Source organism: Saimiri boliviensis, chromosome 16 (genome assembly GCF_048565385.1).
Source record: "Saimiri boliviensis isolate mSaiBol1 chromosome 16, mSaiBol1.pri, whole genome shotgun sequence".
NCBI lineage: Eukaryota > Metazoa > Chordata > Mammalia > Primates > Cebidae > Saimiri > Saimiri boliviensis.
In genome coordinates this window covers 80,384,789-80,404,360 of record NC_133464.1, presented here as the reverse complement: position 1 = coordinate 80,404,360, position 19,572 = coordinate 80,384,789, and the positions used below count along the sequence as shown (strand labels likewise).

Genomic DNA, 19,572 nt, shown 5'->3' with positions numbered 1-19,572 from the left:
GGGAATATAGGCACATGCCACCAGGCCTAGCTAGTTTTTGTATTTTTTGTAGAGACAGGATTTTGCCAGGTTGCCCAGGCTGATCTCAAACTCTTGTGCTCAAGTGATCCTCCCATCTTGGCCTCCCAAAGTGCTCAGATTATAGGCATGAGCCACTGTGCCTGGCCCCGAGTAATTGTATTTTGAAGAAGGGGCAACATGATTGAAATGAAGACCAATAAAGACCCAAATCTAGATCAGTAGAGCATTAATATTTTAAACAGGCACTTTTAGAGCGTTACCTTCACTGAGTCAAGTATAAACAGTGAACAAATATATGCTCATTTTTTTCAAAAAACATACATATATGGTACATTCCTGAGTCTATAGTCTCATCTCTAGTGACAAAGATTTGAGTAAGAAAAAGATAACAGTTAAAAACAAATAATGAATGTAAGCAAGTTAACCTAATATCACAATCAAAACTAGAACTTTTCAGGACTGGTAGAAAAGGATTCAGGGAAAGTATATTCCAGGCAATAGGGGCCTGGTTAGCTGAACTTCTGTCAGTTTTAAGATTAAAGCTCTTGAATTTCTAGAGGAGAAGAACTGCAAGCTTCAAGTAGGTATGTCTGAGTTGAATTCTCATTGTTCCTTTCTATGGATAAGCCTTGGGATGTAGAAGAGATTTCCACCCTGCCATGATTCTACATTGTATAATGTGGTGAGAGGTAGGGAATATCTGCCTGAATTCAGCAGGTGATCACCTTCATCAGCTTGGGCCCTTTCAGCAACAACACCATGGATAGAAATACAATGCGCGATGCGAGACTCTGGGCTAGCCAGATGTTGGTGCTGTAATTAATGCTAGGCATTAGTTAGCTTTTCTTGGGAACACTTACTAAATAAGGAAGCGAGTATGATATTCCCAAGGAAGTGAGTATGATATTCCCCTCTGCTCTTAGCACATCCTCTTCCAGTACTGCCGTCAGACCCAGGCAAGAAGGGTCCCTGTCCCAGGCCTTTCGACAGCTCTGTTCTGGCCATAGCTCTCCCCACAGTTTAAAGACTTTATGAGGCCAGGTGAGCATGCCTACCCACAGTCTGCATCACTCCATTCCTATATCATGCTCCAGGTCCCTGGGATCTCAGAATTCCCTATAAGGATGATTCAAATCGGCTTCCAGGTTGACTCTTCCCTAGGTTTGGCTTCCTGAGATCAGACTGCCTGTCAGTATTCACACCTTTGGATCTGTCCAAGCAGTGGCCAAGGGAGCCTATCTGTGAGGGGAATGGGCACAGCTTAGATGTGTGGGCTGGGAGACACCACAGAGTGTGTATGGCCCCTTGCAGTGTGGACAGCGTAAGGAGTGGAGAGGGGAGGTGGGTGATCTAGTTTTTCTGCACTGCCAGGTGCTACCACAATCTGCTCTGGAATCTGAGGCGTCTCAGAGCTCTAAGTTGATGCTGACCTCTCAGGTCATCAAGAAAATATATTTGTCCATAGGGGGCTAAAACATATTTAATGGCTTGTTTGCTTGATGTAGAACTTCTCAGTAGTTAGATGGACAGTTTGTGGGTCTCCACTGGTACTTTTGCCTTGGCTCTGTAAATGTCAGGGCAAGCCTGTAAGCCCGTTCTCTTCTCTCAATCTATTCAAATCCCATCTTCTCTCTGCCTATTCAGGTCCTCCTCCCTTCTCAGAGGCTTAGACCTGTACTGTCCAATGTGCTACCTGTGAGTCACATGTGGCTTTTGAACACTTGAAATGTGGCTAGTGTGTCAGAGGAACTGAAGCATATTCAGTTTATTTGATTTTATTTAAATTGATTTAAGTGTAAAAAATGAAGCAGTGTAATAAAAATACTGATTACATATTGAAATCACAATAGTTTAGATATATTGGGTTAAATAAAATTAACTTTTAAAAAATGTGGTTACTAGAAAGTTTTAAATGATATTTGTGGCTTACGTTATATCTCTGTTGGACAGTGATGGCTTTAGAAAGCAAGGTCCTCTGTGACATTACCACTGCACACACATTTTGATAAGTAGGATATATGTAATTTAACATTTCTCTGTTTCCTTGGTTTTAGAACTGTGTTCCTAGAAAGACAGGGATTCATTGATGTTCCTCCAAGTGCTCAGTAGAGTTGAACTGTACCATTTAACAGTGCTCATTTAACTGTTACAAAGTTATTGAATGTTCAGAATAAAACAGGAATTGTTCAGTCTTTTGTATTCTAAATCAGACATACTGTGACTATGGGTTGAGACAGTAACTTGTTTCCAACCAAATATAAAGGACAGTGCAAACCTTTGTATTTAATTAGTCCAAATCATCTGAGTTTTATTAGAGCACCAATCTATCTGAACTCTCTGTCTAAATCCTCTAAATAAAGGCCATGTCCTACTTGGAATGGATGCAAAGGTGACTTCTCTTCCACTTCTCTAACATGAGAGACAGGGGCTTAGTTGGCCTAGAGCAGCTCTACTGTGCACCTCTCAAATCCCAATTGCCCATCTGGAAAACACAGGAGCTATGATGCAGAATAGCCTCTAGAATCCCTGCCAGCTCTGACATTCTATGGGAATCTACTTAGGGATATCTCCCATGGCACAGCTTCTCTGGGGCTTGACTAACTTGCCAGAGGCTCCTGTGATCTGACAACACATATGTTTCGTGGAATTGGACCTATCTATTTCTTTCTGGAGACTTCGGCAATTACTGCAGCCTGCCCTGTGCAGTGCGAAGTTTCCAGAGAGTTGGCCTACTGCCCGTGTTTCCTCAGAAATTGGGGGAGTGTGGAGCCAGGCAATTGTTTTTATACTTTGAGCTACTTACTTCCTTCCTGTACCCATTGAGGGACATAGGGAGTGCCATTTGTGTACCTTGGAGGTTTTTAAGATTTGCAGAGACCATCATATTTAAGGCTAAAAATTCTTAAATGCTATCAAAAAATAGCACACTAACCGTTGTTAACAAAGTTCAGTTTCATATTGCTGTACAGCCTCATTCCCCAAAAGAGCCTAAATTACCTAAATTGTGAAACAATTAGTTTCTTGGTTAAAACAAAAACGATGTCATCATATTATAGGCATTATAATTGGTTTCCTTGACTGGTATTGAACTGCTATATGTAAGACCCTGTGCTAGGTACTGAAGGGAAGGAAAAACTGAGCATACAAGATTCCAAACTCACAATCCAGTCTGAGAGGGAGACAAACACAAATAACTCTAAAAGAGAATTCAGGGAAATAACTCTTTAAGAGATCTGATGAGGCAGAATTCTATTCCTGAGAGCAAGGATGAAGGCACTCAAAGTTTGACAATTCCATGGAATTAAAATAAAAAATCACTCAAGCTATAAATGCACTAAAAACAAACAAGATTGAAGAGAGAATGAAGTCACTAGGCTGCCTCTGTCTATAGGATATGTGGCTTACCTGTGATATAAAAGCTGATATTTCTTTCCACAGTCCCAACTTTATTGGAAGCTATGCAACTGTAGATTCCAGAAATTCTAGAGTCAGCCACAACCAAGGTGCTAGCCATCTGCAAAAGAAAAGGAAACTTTAGCTAGCAATAGGACAAACAACTATTTGAATACCCCTAAGCTACTTCTGAGGTTGAAATGATTCAGCTATTCCATTCATTCGGCAAAGAGAATATTGCATGGGTGGTGGTTACCAGAAGGCTCTCCCCTTGCAGAGCCCCAACAAGAATGGAAAAATAACAGGAAAGCAGGTCCTCAGGAGACCGGGGCCTATGACATCCGACTCATATGAGGGTTTCAGGCTTATTTATCTCGTACTGCTGGCGTAACAATTACAGACCTGAGGCCGAGATGTGGGACTGCACGTCCTATCCTACGAGGTGGTCAGTTCCACATCAATGAGAGGAACAGGTGAGGCTGAGGCCTTCCCTTTTGTTTGGGTGACCTGAGAGCATGGAAGCCAGTTATAACAGGAGCCTTCTCTGCTGTTTGGTTCTATAACAGGGATGTTAAGTGAGCAACGACAGAGGAGAATGTTTGGCTGAAACTTTTTTTTTCTTTAAGAAATAGGGTCTTGCTATGTTGCCCAGACTGGCCTTGAACTTCTGGGCGCAAGTAGTCTTCCCGTCTTGGTCTCCCAAGCAGCTGGGACAACAGGCACATGACACTGCACCTGGCTTGAAACATTTTTTATATATGCTCAAATAATGTGGCGCGCAACACTGGATGGTCCTGAAGGAGGCCGTGTGTGTGTGTGTGTGTGTGTGTGTGTGTGTGTGTGTGTGTGAATTACTTAATTTCTCAGATGTATCTATTTTTAAAATGAAAATTTAAATTATGAATTAATGCAATAATATTGTTCTGCTAGACTTTACTGCTGTTACTTGACAACTTAGTCCCTGAAGAAATGTTAGCAATCAAGATGGCATGAACTTCAAAGCACTTTTCGAACTGTGATGTCTAAAAAGTAATGAAACAAAATTTTAGACAACTTCAAGACTTGCAGTCTTCCAAAGAAAAAAATTGGCAGTATGAAACAAATTGTTAAGCATTCTTAAATTTAACCCAACCTTGCATTAAAAAGTAGCATATAATCTATATGAAAAAATGAGAAAGCTACTTTCTCGTACTTAAAATTACAGAAAAGTTGATCCAGTTACTTATAAATCTTTGCAGCCTGTCTCCTAGAACAAAAATAACTGGTTATGGGCTTTGAAATTGCAGAGGCTATGCTAATGCTTTCAGACTAATGGAGTGTCCTAGCTGAAGTATAATGACCAAGTGACTTACAGGCTAAAGTGATGTAAGGCTGGAATGTAACAGCTGACTTTCCAGGGTGGTGAACATACTCTACAGGTGATTTGGCTCTTGGAAAGAATCCTAACATTTTCTGAGTTTTAAGTAGCAGGCTAGGCACTTTAGTTGTGTTCTCTTATCACATCTAATAAATTAAGGTATTTCTGTCTTTAATCTACAGATCAGGAAGACATGCTCCTAATGTTTTTAGCCAGCAAATTCATTCATCCAAATTCTCTTTAATTTTCACTGTGGTATAGTGAGTAGTATGTAGTGCTTTCTCTTCTGTTTGTTGGAAGGATCCTGTTAATTACACCTACTCATATATTCTCTGTGTATTATTGAAATTATTGGTAATGAAAGTGTCTGCAATATGTGGCAGACAATTTAGCAGACATTTATTGAGTGATTATCAAGGCATTGCCCAGATGTTGTAAGGGAGACAGATGAATATGACACAATCCCTCCCCTTAACTCTATTATTCTTTAAGTTGATAGAGAAGACTTTCCCTCCTTGAATAACATACAAAAATTATTCTCTGTTTTGCAAGGAAAGCTCATATGAAGGCAAAGAGCCCATAGGGAAGGGCATGAAAAAGAGCTCAGGTGTCCTTTTCCTTATTTTGATGATGAATCTTTGTAAGAGGTGGGACATAAAAAATTCCGAATAGCCATTTCCTTGTAATTGTTATACCCACCGCTTTAGAGTCAGGGAAGGAAATGGAAGTAGTTAGAAGAGAAGCTTGTAGATGACAACATGAAAGAATTGTTAGCTGGTGGAAGTTAGAAGACTGGAGAGATCATGAAATAAGACTCTGACTCTCTTGTCTCAGGAAGCTTAGGTGTTTCAAAACAGTTTGCAAAAAATTCAGAAACAAGGAGCTCAGATGAAGCCTTCTCATGCTCAGCTGTCAGCTCTAGCACTGTTTTTCTTATGAAGTTAGTTCTCAAGTGTTTATCCTAATGGGCCTAAGGAGAAACTTACTTAGATTCTCAGATTAATTGTTGCCCAGTAAATAAGTGAAAAACCCATTTCTATTGTCTTCAGAGGGTTTGAAATTATGGACAGCATTTATCTTTATCTATGAATTGTGTTTGGGTTTTTATTTAAAAGATTTTGACTTCATGGAACTTAGAGCAACTGAGAACAAGAACTGGGTTTCATGGCAAGGGAAAGTCAATTCAGATGTATAAATTTGCCATGGCCATGTTTGAGACCTGTGCAGGTAACCTGGGAATGACCATGGCCATTTTACAACTCTCCAACAAATAGTCAAATAGGTCCCAATTTACATATAATCAGAGAATAAAATTGAGGTGCCCAGAAGTGAAATGAATCCAGGTCACAAGATGGAGTTAGAAATGTATTTGAGTTTTTCTTCTTTTGGGTGAATGACACCTTCCAAAACAGGACACATTACTCAGAGTCGAGCCTGCCCCAGAACTCACCTCTCCAAAGCTTCTATTAAAAACAGAAGCAGAAAATGATGTTGATGGGAGTTTACATTATTTCTTTGTTTCTGGGTAGCCTTATGTATCCCTTACAATGCACCAGGCAGCGTGCAAGGTACTTTACAGGCATTGTCTAATTTAATCTCTCCTAAAACCCTGTGAGATGGGTAGATTACCCTATTCTACACATATGACAGCTGAGTTCAGAGAAATTAAATTATTCATCCAAAGATGCACAGGACCACAGACAGGCCTGGGCAGAACTTGTGCCCAGATGTGTCTGCCTCCAGTTCCTGTGCTCTTAATCTCTACACCAAATTGCTTCTAAGCTTTGAAACCCTTTAAATCGAATAACACAGATCTATTGGCAAAGTTCTGTCTACACCTTGAATTGAATTCTTCCTTGAGAATACCTCCTTCAATCATCAGAGATGGGTAACATAAATTAAATACTACTACTATTTACAGAAATACTAATTTGCTTCTTTGATAGCATTTTACATAAGCTGCAAGCTGTTTTTCAACTGTTGTAATATTATATGGTTTGAAAATACATTTGATAAGCCGGGTGCAGTGGCTCAAGCCTGTGATCCCAGCACTTTGGGAGGCCGAGGTGGGTGGATCACGAGGTCGAGAGATCGAGACCATCCTGGTCAACATGGTGAAACCCCGTCTCTACTAAAAATACCAAAAAATTAGCTGGGCATGGTGGCACGTGCCTGTAATCCCAGCTACTCAGGAGGCTAAGGCAGGAGAATTGCTTGAACCCAGGAGGCGGAGGTTGCGGTGAGCCAAGATCGCGCCATTGCACTCCAGCCTGGGTAACAAGAGCGAGACTCCGTCTCAAAAAAAAAAGAAAATACATTTGATAAATACAATGGTTATAATTAAAGAAGAAGATTTAAAAATAAGGCGAAACATATCCTATGATCAGTTTTATTAAAATTTATCTCATTTCTAGAGTACTTCTCTTTCAGAGGATATATTTTTAAATTATAAATTCAAACATATTTTCACTAAGAATAAAATATTTGACAATTAAAGTTTAAACTTTATAGGGTCAGAGAAAGGAGCTCAAGTGTGAACTGTAGATCAGTGTAGTTTGGCTGGACTAGAAGACAGCTTCTCATGGGACAGTGAGTTTCAATATCTGAGTCTTCTGAATAAAGAAAAAAAATCTGTTCCTCAGGGTTTATATCCAAATACTATGGTATCAAGAGAAAAAAATGAAAATAGCATAACAATGGGGACATGCAATATCAACTAAATATTTTCAAAGAGAAAGCAACGAAGAATTTGAGTTGTATGTTTGAAATTATAATTATTTATTTTATAAGGTATGCCAAACAAAATTCTTAGGGATATCAACTTGTATCGGTTCTATAATTGATTTTCATTTTCCACAACTGAAAATAAATGAAAGAGGACTGAGGAAGAGAAAGAAAGCAGAAGTGCTGAAATAAAATTAGAACATCAGGCCAGATGTGGTGGCTCAGGCCTGTAATCCCAGCATTTTGGAAGGCTGAGGAGAGTGGATCACCTGAGGTCAGGAGTTCAAGATCAGTCTGGCCAACATGGTGAAACCCCATCTCTACTATAAATACAAAAATTAGCCGGACATCTTGGCATGTGCCTTTAATCCCAGCTATTTGGGAGGCTAAGGCAGGAGAATCGCTTGAACATGGGAAGTGGAGGTTGCAGTGAGCTGAGATCACACCAAAATAAATAAATCAATCAATAAATAAGAATATCAAAGTTTATATTAGTATTACAGGATGCATGTTTTCTACTCTTCATTTTTACTACGTTTGCTTTTTGGGGTGCTTCCAGTTGCCTAGCCTGGCCCTCAAGGATTTACATGTCAGAGATAGATCCTTCAAGCTCATCTCTGTTCTCTTTTGTATGATCCAGGAATGCTCATAAAACTATCATCAAGTAGTGTAAGTTTGGAGTTTTTCATGCTCCTTCCTTCCTTCCTTTTCACTAAGCATTAGTAATTCATTACTATAATGTTGTTTGAACCTCACGGAATAGAATGGATGGGGTGATGTGTCATTCAGCATAATTCCAGCACTCGTTTTTTAAAAATCTATATATGGAACACTGATTTTAATCTCGGGATGTTTCTAATATAGCTTCCTTTTAAGTGTTTCACGGAGAAATAAAAGTAGATGTGTAAAGGTCATGGAAGAATCTAAAATTAACACAGGGTGGCACATTTGAGCCAACTGATGGGAAAATAGAACGTAAGAATTAGAAAAAATTGGGGTGTGTGTGGGAACTGAAACACAAACTGTAATTCTGTGGTTAGGATTCTTGGTCCTGTCATGGATTTGTCTCATACAGGGCACCCTTTTCAAGGTAGAGTCAGAAGGATTTCCATGGAAATATTGCTAACACATTAAAATTGTAATGATTCTCCAACCTTACAGAATTAATGCTGTGATAACGTATTTCCTGTGTGTTTTTTCTAACACGGGGTTCCTTCTACTTCCTATTCTATATCTACAAACCTAACAGTTTGGCAATCCCATTCATACAATATGAAAAGTGCACATTTGCTACTGGCAACTCCAGTTGATGACTCACTTTTCACAAATGTGGGCCAAAACTCGCCAGTAAGGAAGCTACATTTTATTGTCCTCTATACCCTTCCTTGAGTTAAACAAACAAACAAAAAACAAAAAAAATCAACAGGTGCTCCTGCGTGAGTGTGAGTGCTGCCCCACTGACCTGTGGAGTAGCATTGCTGGGCAGGCTACCATGTGACAGTGGATAAAGGGATCACCACAGTCTAAGCTGGGACTTTAATTTGCTTTCTAAAAATGTATAGAAAATAAAAACAGTTTTAATTGTAAAGGAAAGAGCACTGCATGTAATTCAGAAACAGCAGAACTTCCATTTGTAACCATCATATGAAAGATACACTTTTTTTCACACCCACAAAAAGATGTATTAGTAGATGCTAAAAGTAAAATTAGTAAATTCTCCTAAATTCAAGACATGAAATCAATAGTTTATTTAAAGTCTAATGTATTACAATTATAGCTGCTAATGGGATATATATAAAACATATATCTATGACTTTGTTTCCTAAGAGTATTAAAAGTTTTTTCAGAGCAAACAATTGTTTAACAAAGTCTTCATTGTATATGATCACAATCAGTTTGGGGAATTGCATAAGGCTACATATGACATTCACTTTAATAAAGTAGAACTTGTATAGGGCTTTCTAATTATGTTATTTATTTATTTGAGACAGAGTCTCATTCTGTCACAAATGGCTGGAGTGCAGTGGCACAATCTGCAACCTCCACTGGGTTCAAGCAATTCTTGTGCCTCAGTCTCTCGAGTAGCTGGGATTACAGATGCCTACCACCAGACCTGGCTAATGTTTGTATTTCCAGTAGAGACAAGGTTTCACCATATTGACCAGGCTGGTCTCGAACTCCTGACCTCAGGTGATCCACCCACCTCAGCCTACCAAAGTGCTGGGATTACAGGCATGAACACTGTGCCCAGCCTTCATTATGTTATTTCATTTCATCTTTGTAACAGGAAGCTAGGTAGGGCAGGTATCATTAGTTCTGTTTTTTTGGAGGAAAGAACTCAGGTTGAGAGAGGTAAGCTGATTCGTATGTGGTTATACAGAGAGGAAGTGTCGGAGTTTGACTCCAGGGCTTCTGATGGCAGGCAGGGTAACACAACTGCGGAGGTCTATATTTAAAACCTTCTGCATAACTATAAAATTAAAAGACAATAAATTCATTTTAAACCTTCATGGAGAAAATCAGGAAAGTTCTTTTATTGTGGCCATGTTTTGATACTCCACTTCCACTGGTTTTTATAGGTTTTATATTATGTATGAAGTCAGGTTGCTACCTCATGGTTTGAGTTAGCCAGAAACCTCACCTAGCTTTCTCATCTTTCATTTTATTTCCTATTGTATATTTTTATGGATAGGATAAAATAACACTAGAAGTTACCACTGAAATTGAGCTCATAAATTCTTGTGTTAATATTCATTAGTTAACAGCACATCCTCCTGATATGGTCAGGAAAACGCAACATGAATTGACACAACCAACAAATAGCATCTTGACATTTTTCTAGTACTTTGTGACAACTAATTTGCTGTCCACTGCTATTTAACTGAGGTAGTTTCCTTATTAAAAATATTTGAAGACTGGGTGTGGTGGCTCATGCCTGTAATCACAGAACTTTGGGAGGCCAAGGTGGGCAGATCACCCGAGGACAGGAGTTTGAGATCAGCCTGGCCAACATGGCGAAACCCCATCTCTACTAGAAATACAAAAATTAGCCAAATGTGGTGGCATGTGCCTGTAATCCCAGCTACTTGGGAGGCTGACACACAAGAATTGCTTGAACCCAGGAGGTGGAGGTTGCTGTGAGCGGAGATTACGCTACTGCACTCCAGCCTGGTCAACAGAGTGAGACTCTGTCTCCAAAAGAATATAAAAAAAACAAACTAAACTTTCAAGTTTATATAATTTCCTCTAAGTATTTCATTAAACTGCTATCTTTTCAATAGCAACACATCATAGAATGTTTTAAAGTACTGTTTGTTTCTGTTAGAGAAAAAGAGTTTTAAACTACCTACAGCTACCACTATAGTTATAAAAAAACTTACTAAATGTTTAATAAGAGACTACTGGTGTTATCATATAAGCTATTGCTACTCTGACTAATTTCTACATTGGCTTACTTGGCTATAAGAGCATTAAGTTTTGGAAAGAAAAGACTTTGGTTTGAGTCTCTCATTTACACTTTTAAGCTGGCTTTGAATTAATCGTCTTATCCCTGTTTTATCTTTAAAATGGAGATAAGCACTCTTACCTGCCAAAGAATGATGCTGAGGTTAGCGTATGTCAATGTTATTTGTTGTGATTGTTAAATCCTACATGAGGAATGATGCCATCTACTTTATCATCTTCAAATGCAAAGTGTAAGTCTGAATAGATAACATAAGCATACCCACACTCAAGCAGGCAGTGGAATCTGTATTAACGGTCTCTACTCCAAATCAAGATATATATGAGTGAACAGACATGTCAGCCAGGGGATACTTGATATTTTTTTCTTTTTTAAAGAGTCACGCCGGGCACGGTGGCTCAAGCCTGTAATCCCAGCACTTTGGGAGGCCGAGGCGGGTGGATCACGAGGTCGAGAGATCGAGACTATCCTGGTCAACATGGTGAAACCCCGTCTCTACTAAAGGTGCAAAAAATTAGCTGGGCATGGTGGCGTGTGCCTGTAATCCCAGCTACTTAGGAGGCTGAGGCAGGAGAATTGCCTGAGCCCAGGAGGCGGAGGTTGCGGTGAGCTGAGATCACGCCATTGCACTCCAGCCTGGGTAACAAGAGCGAAACTCCGTCTCAAAAAAAAAAAAAAAAGAATCACACCTGGGTGCAGTGGCTTACTCCTGTAATCCCAGCAATTCGGGAGGCCTAGGTAGGTGGATCACCTGAGGTCAGGAGTTTGAGACAAAGCTGGCCAACATGGTGAAACCCTGTCTCTACTAAAAATACAAAAATTAACTGGGCATGATGGCAGGTGCCTAAAATCCCAGCTACTTGGGATTGAGACAGGATAATCACTTGAACCCAGGAGGGAGAGGTTGTAGCAAGCCGAGATCGCGCCACTGCACTCCAGCCTGGGCAACAGAACGAGACTCCATCTCAAAAAAAAAAAAAAAAAAAAAAAAAAAGAGAATCATTATCCCTGTGCCAGACAATAGCAGATTTTTAAGTGTATTCTTTACTAATTCAACAGGAAAAAGCCACTAGGTCTGAGATCCACTGAGACTTGCCTAGCTCACAGGCTTGTTAGCTATTGCCAAGGTTCAATAGGGGTTAGGGGAGTATAAAATGAACAGTGTGCTGATGAGGTCAAGGCATCTTGATGGATTGTGTGTGTTTGCATATCCCAACTTAGGCTTTGCTCTTGCGAAGACAGAGGGAAATACATGATATTTCATAAAACAGAAACATTCAGTTTTAGCTCTAAGTCTTGCATTAGCTTTTGCTTACTGGGATCTCACTTTATGTACATTAGTGATTCTCAGTCCTCATTACATGCTGGAATCACCTGGAAGCTTTTACAAGCACTAGGCTGCACCCCGGAGATTTGGATGTAATAATAATTGGTAGAGTAGTCTAATATGCAGCCGGGATTGTGAACCATCAATGTGGACCAGTTTGATGTTCAATTGGACAGTGCCATCTCTACCATTAGGAATGAGTGCTCATTATTGTGCAATTGGTAGCTCGAGTAGTGTCTGTGTGTATCTCCATGAAGACATAGCTTAGATATTTCCTTTCTTCCCTCTGAATTTTTGTTTGAACATTTGAATTACTTCTGGTTCCAGTAAACCTAGAATTGGGAGTGGAGAGTGTGTTTGTAGAATGAGTATCTCATTGCTCATTTTTACAAACAGTACCTTGTTCTTTCCTTCTATCATTGTCATGCGCTGAGTGATGCTCTCAATTCTGTTTCCTATGTTGCTGTCAGGATCCAGGATAAAGGACTCTTCATTATTGGAACAAAAGTCAGACCTATTAAAAAAAAATGTTATCACAATGTGGCTCTGCAGCATGGTCCAGTCAATGGGGACAAGTGAAATAAAAACCTGGTGTAAGTCCTCAGATTACAAAGTCACATTTTATGTGTGAGTCTTTTCCTTAGATTTTTTCCTATATTCATCCTCGAAACTTAAAAATAGCAAATATATTTGGCTGATACTTGGAAAAAGCCCCACACCAGTGTGTCACCATACATCCTTAGAACATTTAATATCTAGAGTTTAGTTTTTAGTGAAAGTAACATGCAAACACAGGGGAAAAAAATGAAGTTATGTTAATGAATGAAAACCTCAAGGAAATCATAGCATTTTATATGTATAAAAGGCTGGCTTTTAATCAGAATATGCAGTTGGACAGCTAATTTTTTCCAGGGCTAATTAAGTGCATATGAAAATAAACATCATGAAGCAGTTATTAAATTCAGTCTATTTCTGTTCAAGTTTTGGGGTAACATGGTAAGCTCTCAGGCCTCAAGTGTTTAATTATAGAATAAGGGTGTTGATATTATTTATCTTTGAGGTCTATGAATTCTCTCTGTTTTAAACATTTCACCATTTTGCATTCTGACTTTATTAAAATTTTTGTTGAGCAGAAAGCTTGCTGGTCTCTAATTTGTACATGTCTTGGGCAGATTCTGCAGATTTTTAAACCAAGAGGAATTTTATTATTATTATTATTATTATTGTTAGAGACAGGGTCTCACTCTGTCACTAGGCTAGTGTGCAGTGGTGCGCAATCATAGGTCACTGCAGCCTCAAACCCCTGGGTTCAAGAAATCCTGCCGCTTCAGCCTGTAGCTGAGATTATTGGCCAAATGGACTTTTTAAGCTTTATTTCCAGAAAAAAAAATGAATGGTTCATCTTAAATAGCCAAGAGCAGGAATGACTTATGTGAGAGGAAAATGAGATGCTAAAGTCAGTAAGAAAAGGAGAAGATAGAAGGTAATGTGGTCAGAAAAACATTCTGTTATTATTCCTCTCTGGTGCTTGAGCTGAGAAGGACTCCAGAGTATTAAACTATTGCATCTGTGGGGGTACTTGCCCTGGAACGTCCTCCTGCAGAGTACTCACCACCTTTTAAGTGCTGACTTAGTGGTTCTGAGGACCCACTGGGCTGACAGCTACAGGAGGACAGGGGACAAATCGACATATCCATTCTGTCCCCATAGCTAAGCAGGGCCTGAGCATGCCTTCGGCACCCCATAAACATTTGCACATATGCAGACGGCACATGTTGTTTTTGGTAAAAGTTTTTATTTGTTTTTAATTGTTTATTATTTTCAAACATACTGATAAGTAGAGAGAATAGTGTGATATGTCCCCATATACTCATCACCCAGATTTGATAGTTACCAAGATTTTGTCACATTGGCTTAATCTATTCCTTCTCTTTTTTCTTCTGTATGTGATTTATTTACTTTAAAAAATTTTCAGCCTGGCCAAATGAAGGATTTCTGTATTTTAAAACAAATCTGACATCTTGTCATTTTAGCCATATGTACTTCAGTGGGTATCTCTAAAAAATATGCAAATTTTTCCAACATAACCACAATGCTACTTTTATATCTAAGAGAATTAGCAATAATTCTGTAGTGGTGTTTGCACCTAAATCATGTATCAGATTTACCCAAATGTTTTTAAAGATGTCTGTCTTTACAGTTAGATTATAAGATTTAAAATTTAAAAAGAATGAATAAGAGGTGACCATTCCTTAAGGAATTTCTGCAGTTTTTACCAGCTATAATCCTTATAATAATCATCAGGTAAAATAAGTGAACATTTTAATGCTTATTGATAAGTAGAGTAAACTAAGCCAAAGAGAAATTATACACTTTCTCCTTTATTAGAAACATTTCAATGACAAAGTTTAAAAGTCGTTATGTAAGAGTCACTTTGCCCTATGTTTTTCATTATCCATATTCTCCGTTTTCTAGCTACAATATCCCTGCCTTAATCTCCTGTTAGAGTCACTATCTTTCATACACTCTCAGTACAGGTATGAGTATATATAATGTGCGCATATACACATGCGTATGTATTTGGGATTGTGACGTCGAACAGCTTAAGTTCTCTTGTATCTGGAAGACAAGCTTTTAGGTTTTTTCCTTTTTCCCCAAAGCAAGGAAAAAGATAGAGGGGGCCCTAGTCAAAGATCTTAATTTCATACTCTTGGGATTTAGGAAATGCAAAGAAATACGTTAGAATAAAGCAAGCCTGGGTGTTTCTCAAGGGAAATACAGTCTGCTATCTGAGTTCACTTGGGGCTGTTGACCTCTGACACCCTGCACCTCCCCCATCCCACACCCATGACTCTGAATTACTAAGGGCACAAGCTCTAGTATGGAAACTATAGGCCAGACTTATTGCCAGCTCTTCCACATAAAAAGGACAGATTCTGTGGCTATTTTCTAATTTAGGGGCTGTTATTTTTCCCTCTTTGTAATTGGAGTTGTAAAAATAGAATGTCATTTAGAAGCCTTACTATATAACCGCACTTGAAAAGAGATTTGAGGGGAGGGGAATTTGCCTAAGCCTTAAGAATACATCAAGCTCTTAAGGAAGTAGATTGTGCCATGTTTGAAGATGCAGAGATAATCACTGTGCTGGGAACTGTCTTGAGGGGGGAGGAAGCCGAACAACAAGAGGAAAGCAGCGTTCGCTCCTGATTTCGCACAGGAAGTCCACAGCACCTCCTGCCAAAGCAAGATAAGAAAGCTCCCATGCACTATTCTGGACAAGGCCACTGTTATCAGCCTCAGCTCAGCGCTGTCCTCTCTTTGCTCCAAGCCTCCATCCCTTTCCTAATGAGCTATAGGACTCCTACCTCCATTTGCATACGGCATGCCAAGTACAATGGCAGGGAGGTATTTATAACCAGTGAAAGGAAAAAAAAATTCTGGGCTAAGAGTGTACTCCATGTCATCTCTGCTGATTGCTCTGGAGCTGAAACAACTTAGTTTCGGACTAGAGACTGATATAAATAAATTAAAAGAAAGCAGCCAATTATGTTTCCAACACATGGAGCTAGAACCTCACGTGTGATATATCAGCCTTTTACACTCCAAGTGGGACTCTCCAAGTGGGAGCCATCTGTGGAACTCCCCATCTGGTCTAAGTTATTAGTATTCTCTTGACACATTATGGGAAATGGCCACCCTTTATACATGCACATGACACTACTGACCTACATGCTTTGGGTTGATTTTCTTGTAGTGGTGATGAATTTGCCCCGTTCCCATCACACTAAAAAATATTTGGCTTCTCTGTGACCAAAGACAGATGAAGGCAGTCTGGGGCCACAGAAAAAGGCAAAGCCAACAGAGGGGTCAAATCTATGATCTCTCTTTTTTTTTCCCTGTTGCCCAGGCTGGAGTGCAGTGGAGTGATCTTGGCTCATTGCAGCCTTGACCTCCTGGGCTCAAGTGATTCTCCACCTCAGCCTCCTGAGTAGCCCGGACTACATGTGTGTGCCATCATGCCAGGCTAATTTTTACATTTTTAGTGGAGACGGGGTTTCGCCATGCTGCACAGGCTGGTCTCAAACTCCTACGTTCAAGCAATCTGCCTTCCTCAGCTTCCCAAGGTGCTGGGTTTACAGGTGTGAGCCAATGCATCTGGCCAAAGCTACAGTCTTGACAGTATTGACTGCTGGCAGAATTTGTACTCAGTTCCGGCTCATTTCAGAACCTGTGCACTTAACTTCAACACCATATGTAACACGATATCCATGTACTACCATCATATGACAAGCAGTTATTATGCTCCAGTACTTCTCAGGTATAATAAGAAAAGACGTCTCAAATATTCACTACACAATCAGCATTACTACTTTGAGGATTTAATGTCTTTTTTTTTAGTTCTTTTTGCATAACATAGTCAGCCTCTTTTCAAAATTTGCTAAACATCTCTCATGTTACACAACCAAAATATGTTGAATGACTAGTGCATGCATGTCTGCAATTACAGTTTATACTACAGTATCTATGAGAGCTCACGTTGTCACCCTGTAGTTCCTGAATTCAAGTCAGGTTCCATTCACCTTCACAAATCTGACACTCACAAAATGTAATGCACAGTGTATATTCAAAGGTACCCTTTTGTGTTCACCTATGCTTTTTCTTAATTGCTGGTGTTTTTTTTTTTTTTCCTGAGACAGAGTTTTGCTCTTGTTGCCCAAGCTGGAGTGCAGTGATGTGATTGTGGCTTGCTGTAACCTCCGCCTCCCAGGTTCAAGTGATTCTCCTGCCTCAGCTTCCCTAGTAGTGGGGATTACAGACACCCTCCACTACACCTGGCTGATTTTTTGTGTTTATAGTACAGATGGGGTTTCACCATGTTGGCCAGGCTGGTCTTGAACTCCTGACCTCAGGTGATCCACATGCCTCAGCCTCCTAAAGTGCTGGGATTACAGGCGTGAGCCACCGTGCCCAGCCTTGCTAGTTTTTAACAATTCTTATTTTTAGATTTTCTTCATTCCTCCTGCCTTCCGCTCCCCTCCCACTACTTAAAGTTCAGAGCTGGTACTTTCTTTTCTTTAGAGGATAGATTGTCACATCTGGTGGAATCAGAAGGGAAAGCCCAGCTGGGTGAGTATTAGCTACTGATAATAAGTATTTGTGTTTTCTTTGAAGTGGTTCTCTTGTGAGAAAATGATCAATTCTCTGGAGAATTGGGTGGGATGATTCAGCACTTCATTTAGTCTTTCTAGAAACTGTCCATCTGTTTAGGGTCTGTTATGGTACCCAAGACTCCTGTAGCAATCCAGTATAAAATTCTCATTTCATAAATGATTTCCTGCAAGTGTAATAACCACACTGATTCTAGAAGGTCTGCTCTACAGCCTGAGTCTTAAGACACACAGATTTCTTTCAATAAATGATATTAAGCTGGCATTTCTTTCAAAATCTCTGCTGTGCTCTTATCTGATTCTTGGCTACTTGAAGGGAAGCAAGTTTTGTGTGCTGCTACTATGTTCTACTATAGCTTGGGCTAGAAGCAATGCACATTTTGCCTCAGTTAGTTCTCACAGTCACCCTATGAAGCAGGTATTATAATCCCTGTTTCATAAATCCTTTTATCAATAAGGAAACTGAGACTCAGAAAAGTCAATGCTTTGCTCAGGCTCACAGGGAAAGGAGCAGAATTAGGATCAGAACCCAGACTCTCCTAACTCTTTCACCATCCCAGAGCTCTGTCCATCAAGTAGGGTGACTTCTGATCCCAAAAACCTCTCCAAGCCTTTCCCACCGTAAGGGAAATCCAGCTCAGAGTCACCTGTTACAGAGGAAAACTCTGGGGGGCCTCCAAATTCAAACCAGCACAAAGTCAGAGACACCGGAAAATTAAAATTTTGTTTTCAAGAGGGAGAAAGAAGACACACTTTTCTATTGGTGGATGAGGACAAGGGAAAGGGGCAGAAGAACACTTGACATTTTTGTTACATTTTTGACATAAATTCTAGTTTGTTTTGGTCATAAACATACTTTGATGGTGAAATTATAGGAACTCTTTGCCTTCTACTGGCTGATACATTTTATCATTAAAAAAATCTTACGGCCGGGCGCGGTGGCTCAAGCCTGTAATCCCAGCACTTTGGGAGGCTGAGGCGGGTGGATCACGAGGTCGAGAGTTCGAGACCATCCTGGTCGACATGGTGAAACCCCGTCTCTACTAAAAATACAAAAAATCAGCTGGGCATGGTGGCGTGTGCCTGTAATCCCAGCTACTCAGGAGGCTGAGGCAGGAGAATTGCCTGAACCCAGGAGGCGGAGGTTGCGGTGAGCCGAGATCGCACCATTGCACTCCTGCCTGGGTAACAAGAGCGAAACTCCGTCTCAAAAAAAAAAAAAAATCTTACAGCAAAATAAAACCATCCAATAATTATCACAGTTTTTTCTCTCCTTGGGAACTTTTGTCTGCATGCTCAGTGACCATGTTGTGGGATGAAGCTGGCTTGTTTTATTACAAACTTCAATACTAGAATGAGTGCCCCGGGGACAGGGGTGTGGGTGAGTGGTGATTTGAGTACCCAAACCCCAATGGCTGCCTATTTGACCCAGAACCATTGCCTAGGAATGAATGTTTATATTAAATATATAATGAAAACATATTTAATTTGGCAGCAAAGAGGCTCTAGAAAGTTCTACAAAGTCTCAAGACCGATAATAATCTCCGTCTCTTTTTTTTCTTTTTCGGATGATGAAATCGGAGGACTTGTGTGACCTCTGCTTATCTGTTTAATGAGATTTTACTGCACGTGCTAACTGTGATTAGAATCTGTTTGTAAAGAATACTGAATCATTTCAAGTTAGGAAACAAAAGGGTAGAGGAGTAATGAAAAGCAAATTGAGGCTGTAAAATGTCTGTAAAAAAAAAATAGGAAGGGAAAAAAAAGCCCACCTGGAACCCTGCCAGAGGGCACGACCAGGGCTGGCCCCCATTATGGCAACCATCCTGTAACAGGGCCTGATGTAAACATTCCTCTGCTACTGTGGGTGTCGTGTCAAAACATTAGCAATCGTGTGTCTGAGCCATCAGATTAACAGAATCTGCAAACACTATCTTTTTCCCCTCCTCTCACGTTCTTTATTTATTTTTTGAGATGCAGTCTCACTCTGTTGCCCAGGCTGGAGTGAAGTGGCATCATCTTGGCTCACTGCAACCTCTGCCTCCTGGGTTCAAGTGATTTTTTTACCTCAGCCTCCCAAGTAGCTGGGATTACAGGCGCCCACCACTACATCCAGCTA

General features: G+C 40.0%; 1 protein-coding gene across 3 annotated transcripts in view; it reads right to left on the bottom strand.

The window, feature by feature from the left end:
- The window catches only part of FLT1 (fms related receptor tyrosine kinase 1), a 196,752-nt gene that overhangs the window by 91,718 nt on the left and 85,462 nt on the right, over window positions 1-19,572 (bottom strand). For all 3 annotated transcript variants that reach the window (XM_039473122.2, XM_074387903.1, XM_074387904.1), the window contains exons 11-12: window positions 12,685-12,799; window positions 3,427-3,535 (exon numbers count right to left, since the gene is read on the bottom strand). In XM_039473122.2, the coding sequence (XP_039329056.1) occupies window positions 3,427-3,535; window positions 12,685-12,799 (224 nt within the window). The remainder of the gene's footprint in view (window positions 1-3,426; window positions 3,536-12,684; window positions 12,800-19,572) is intronic.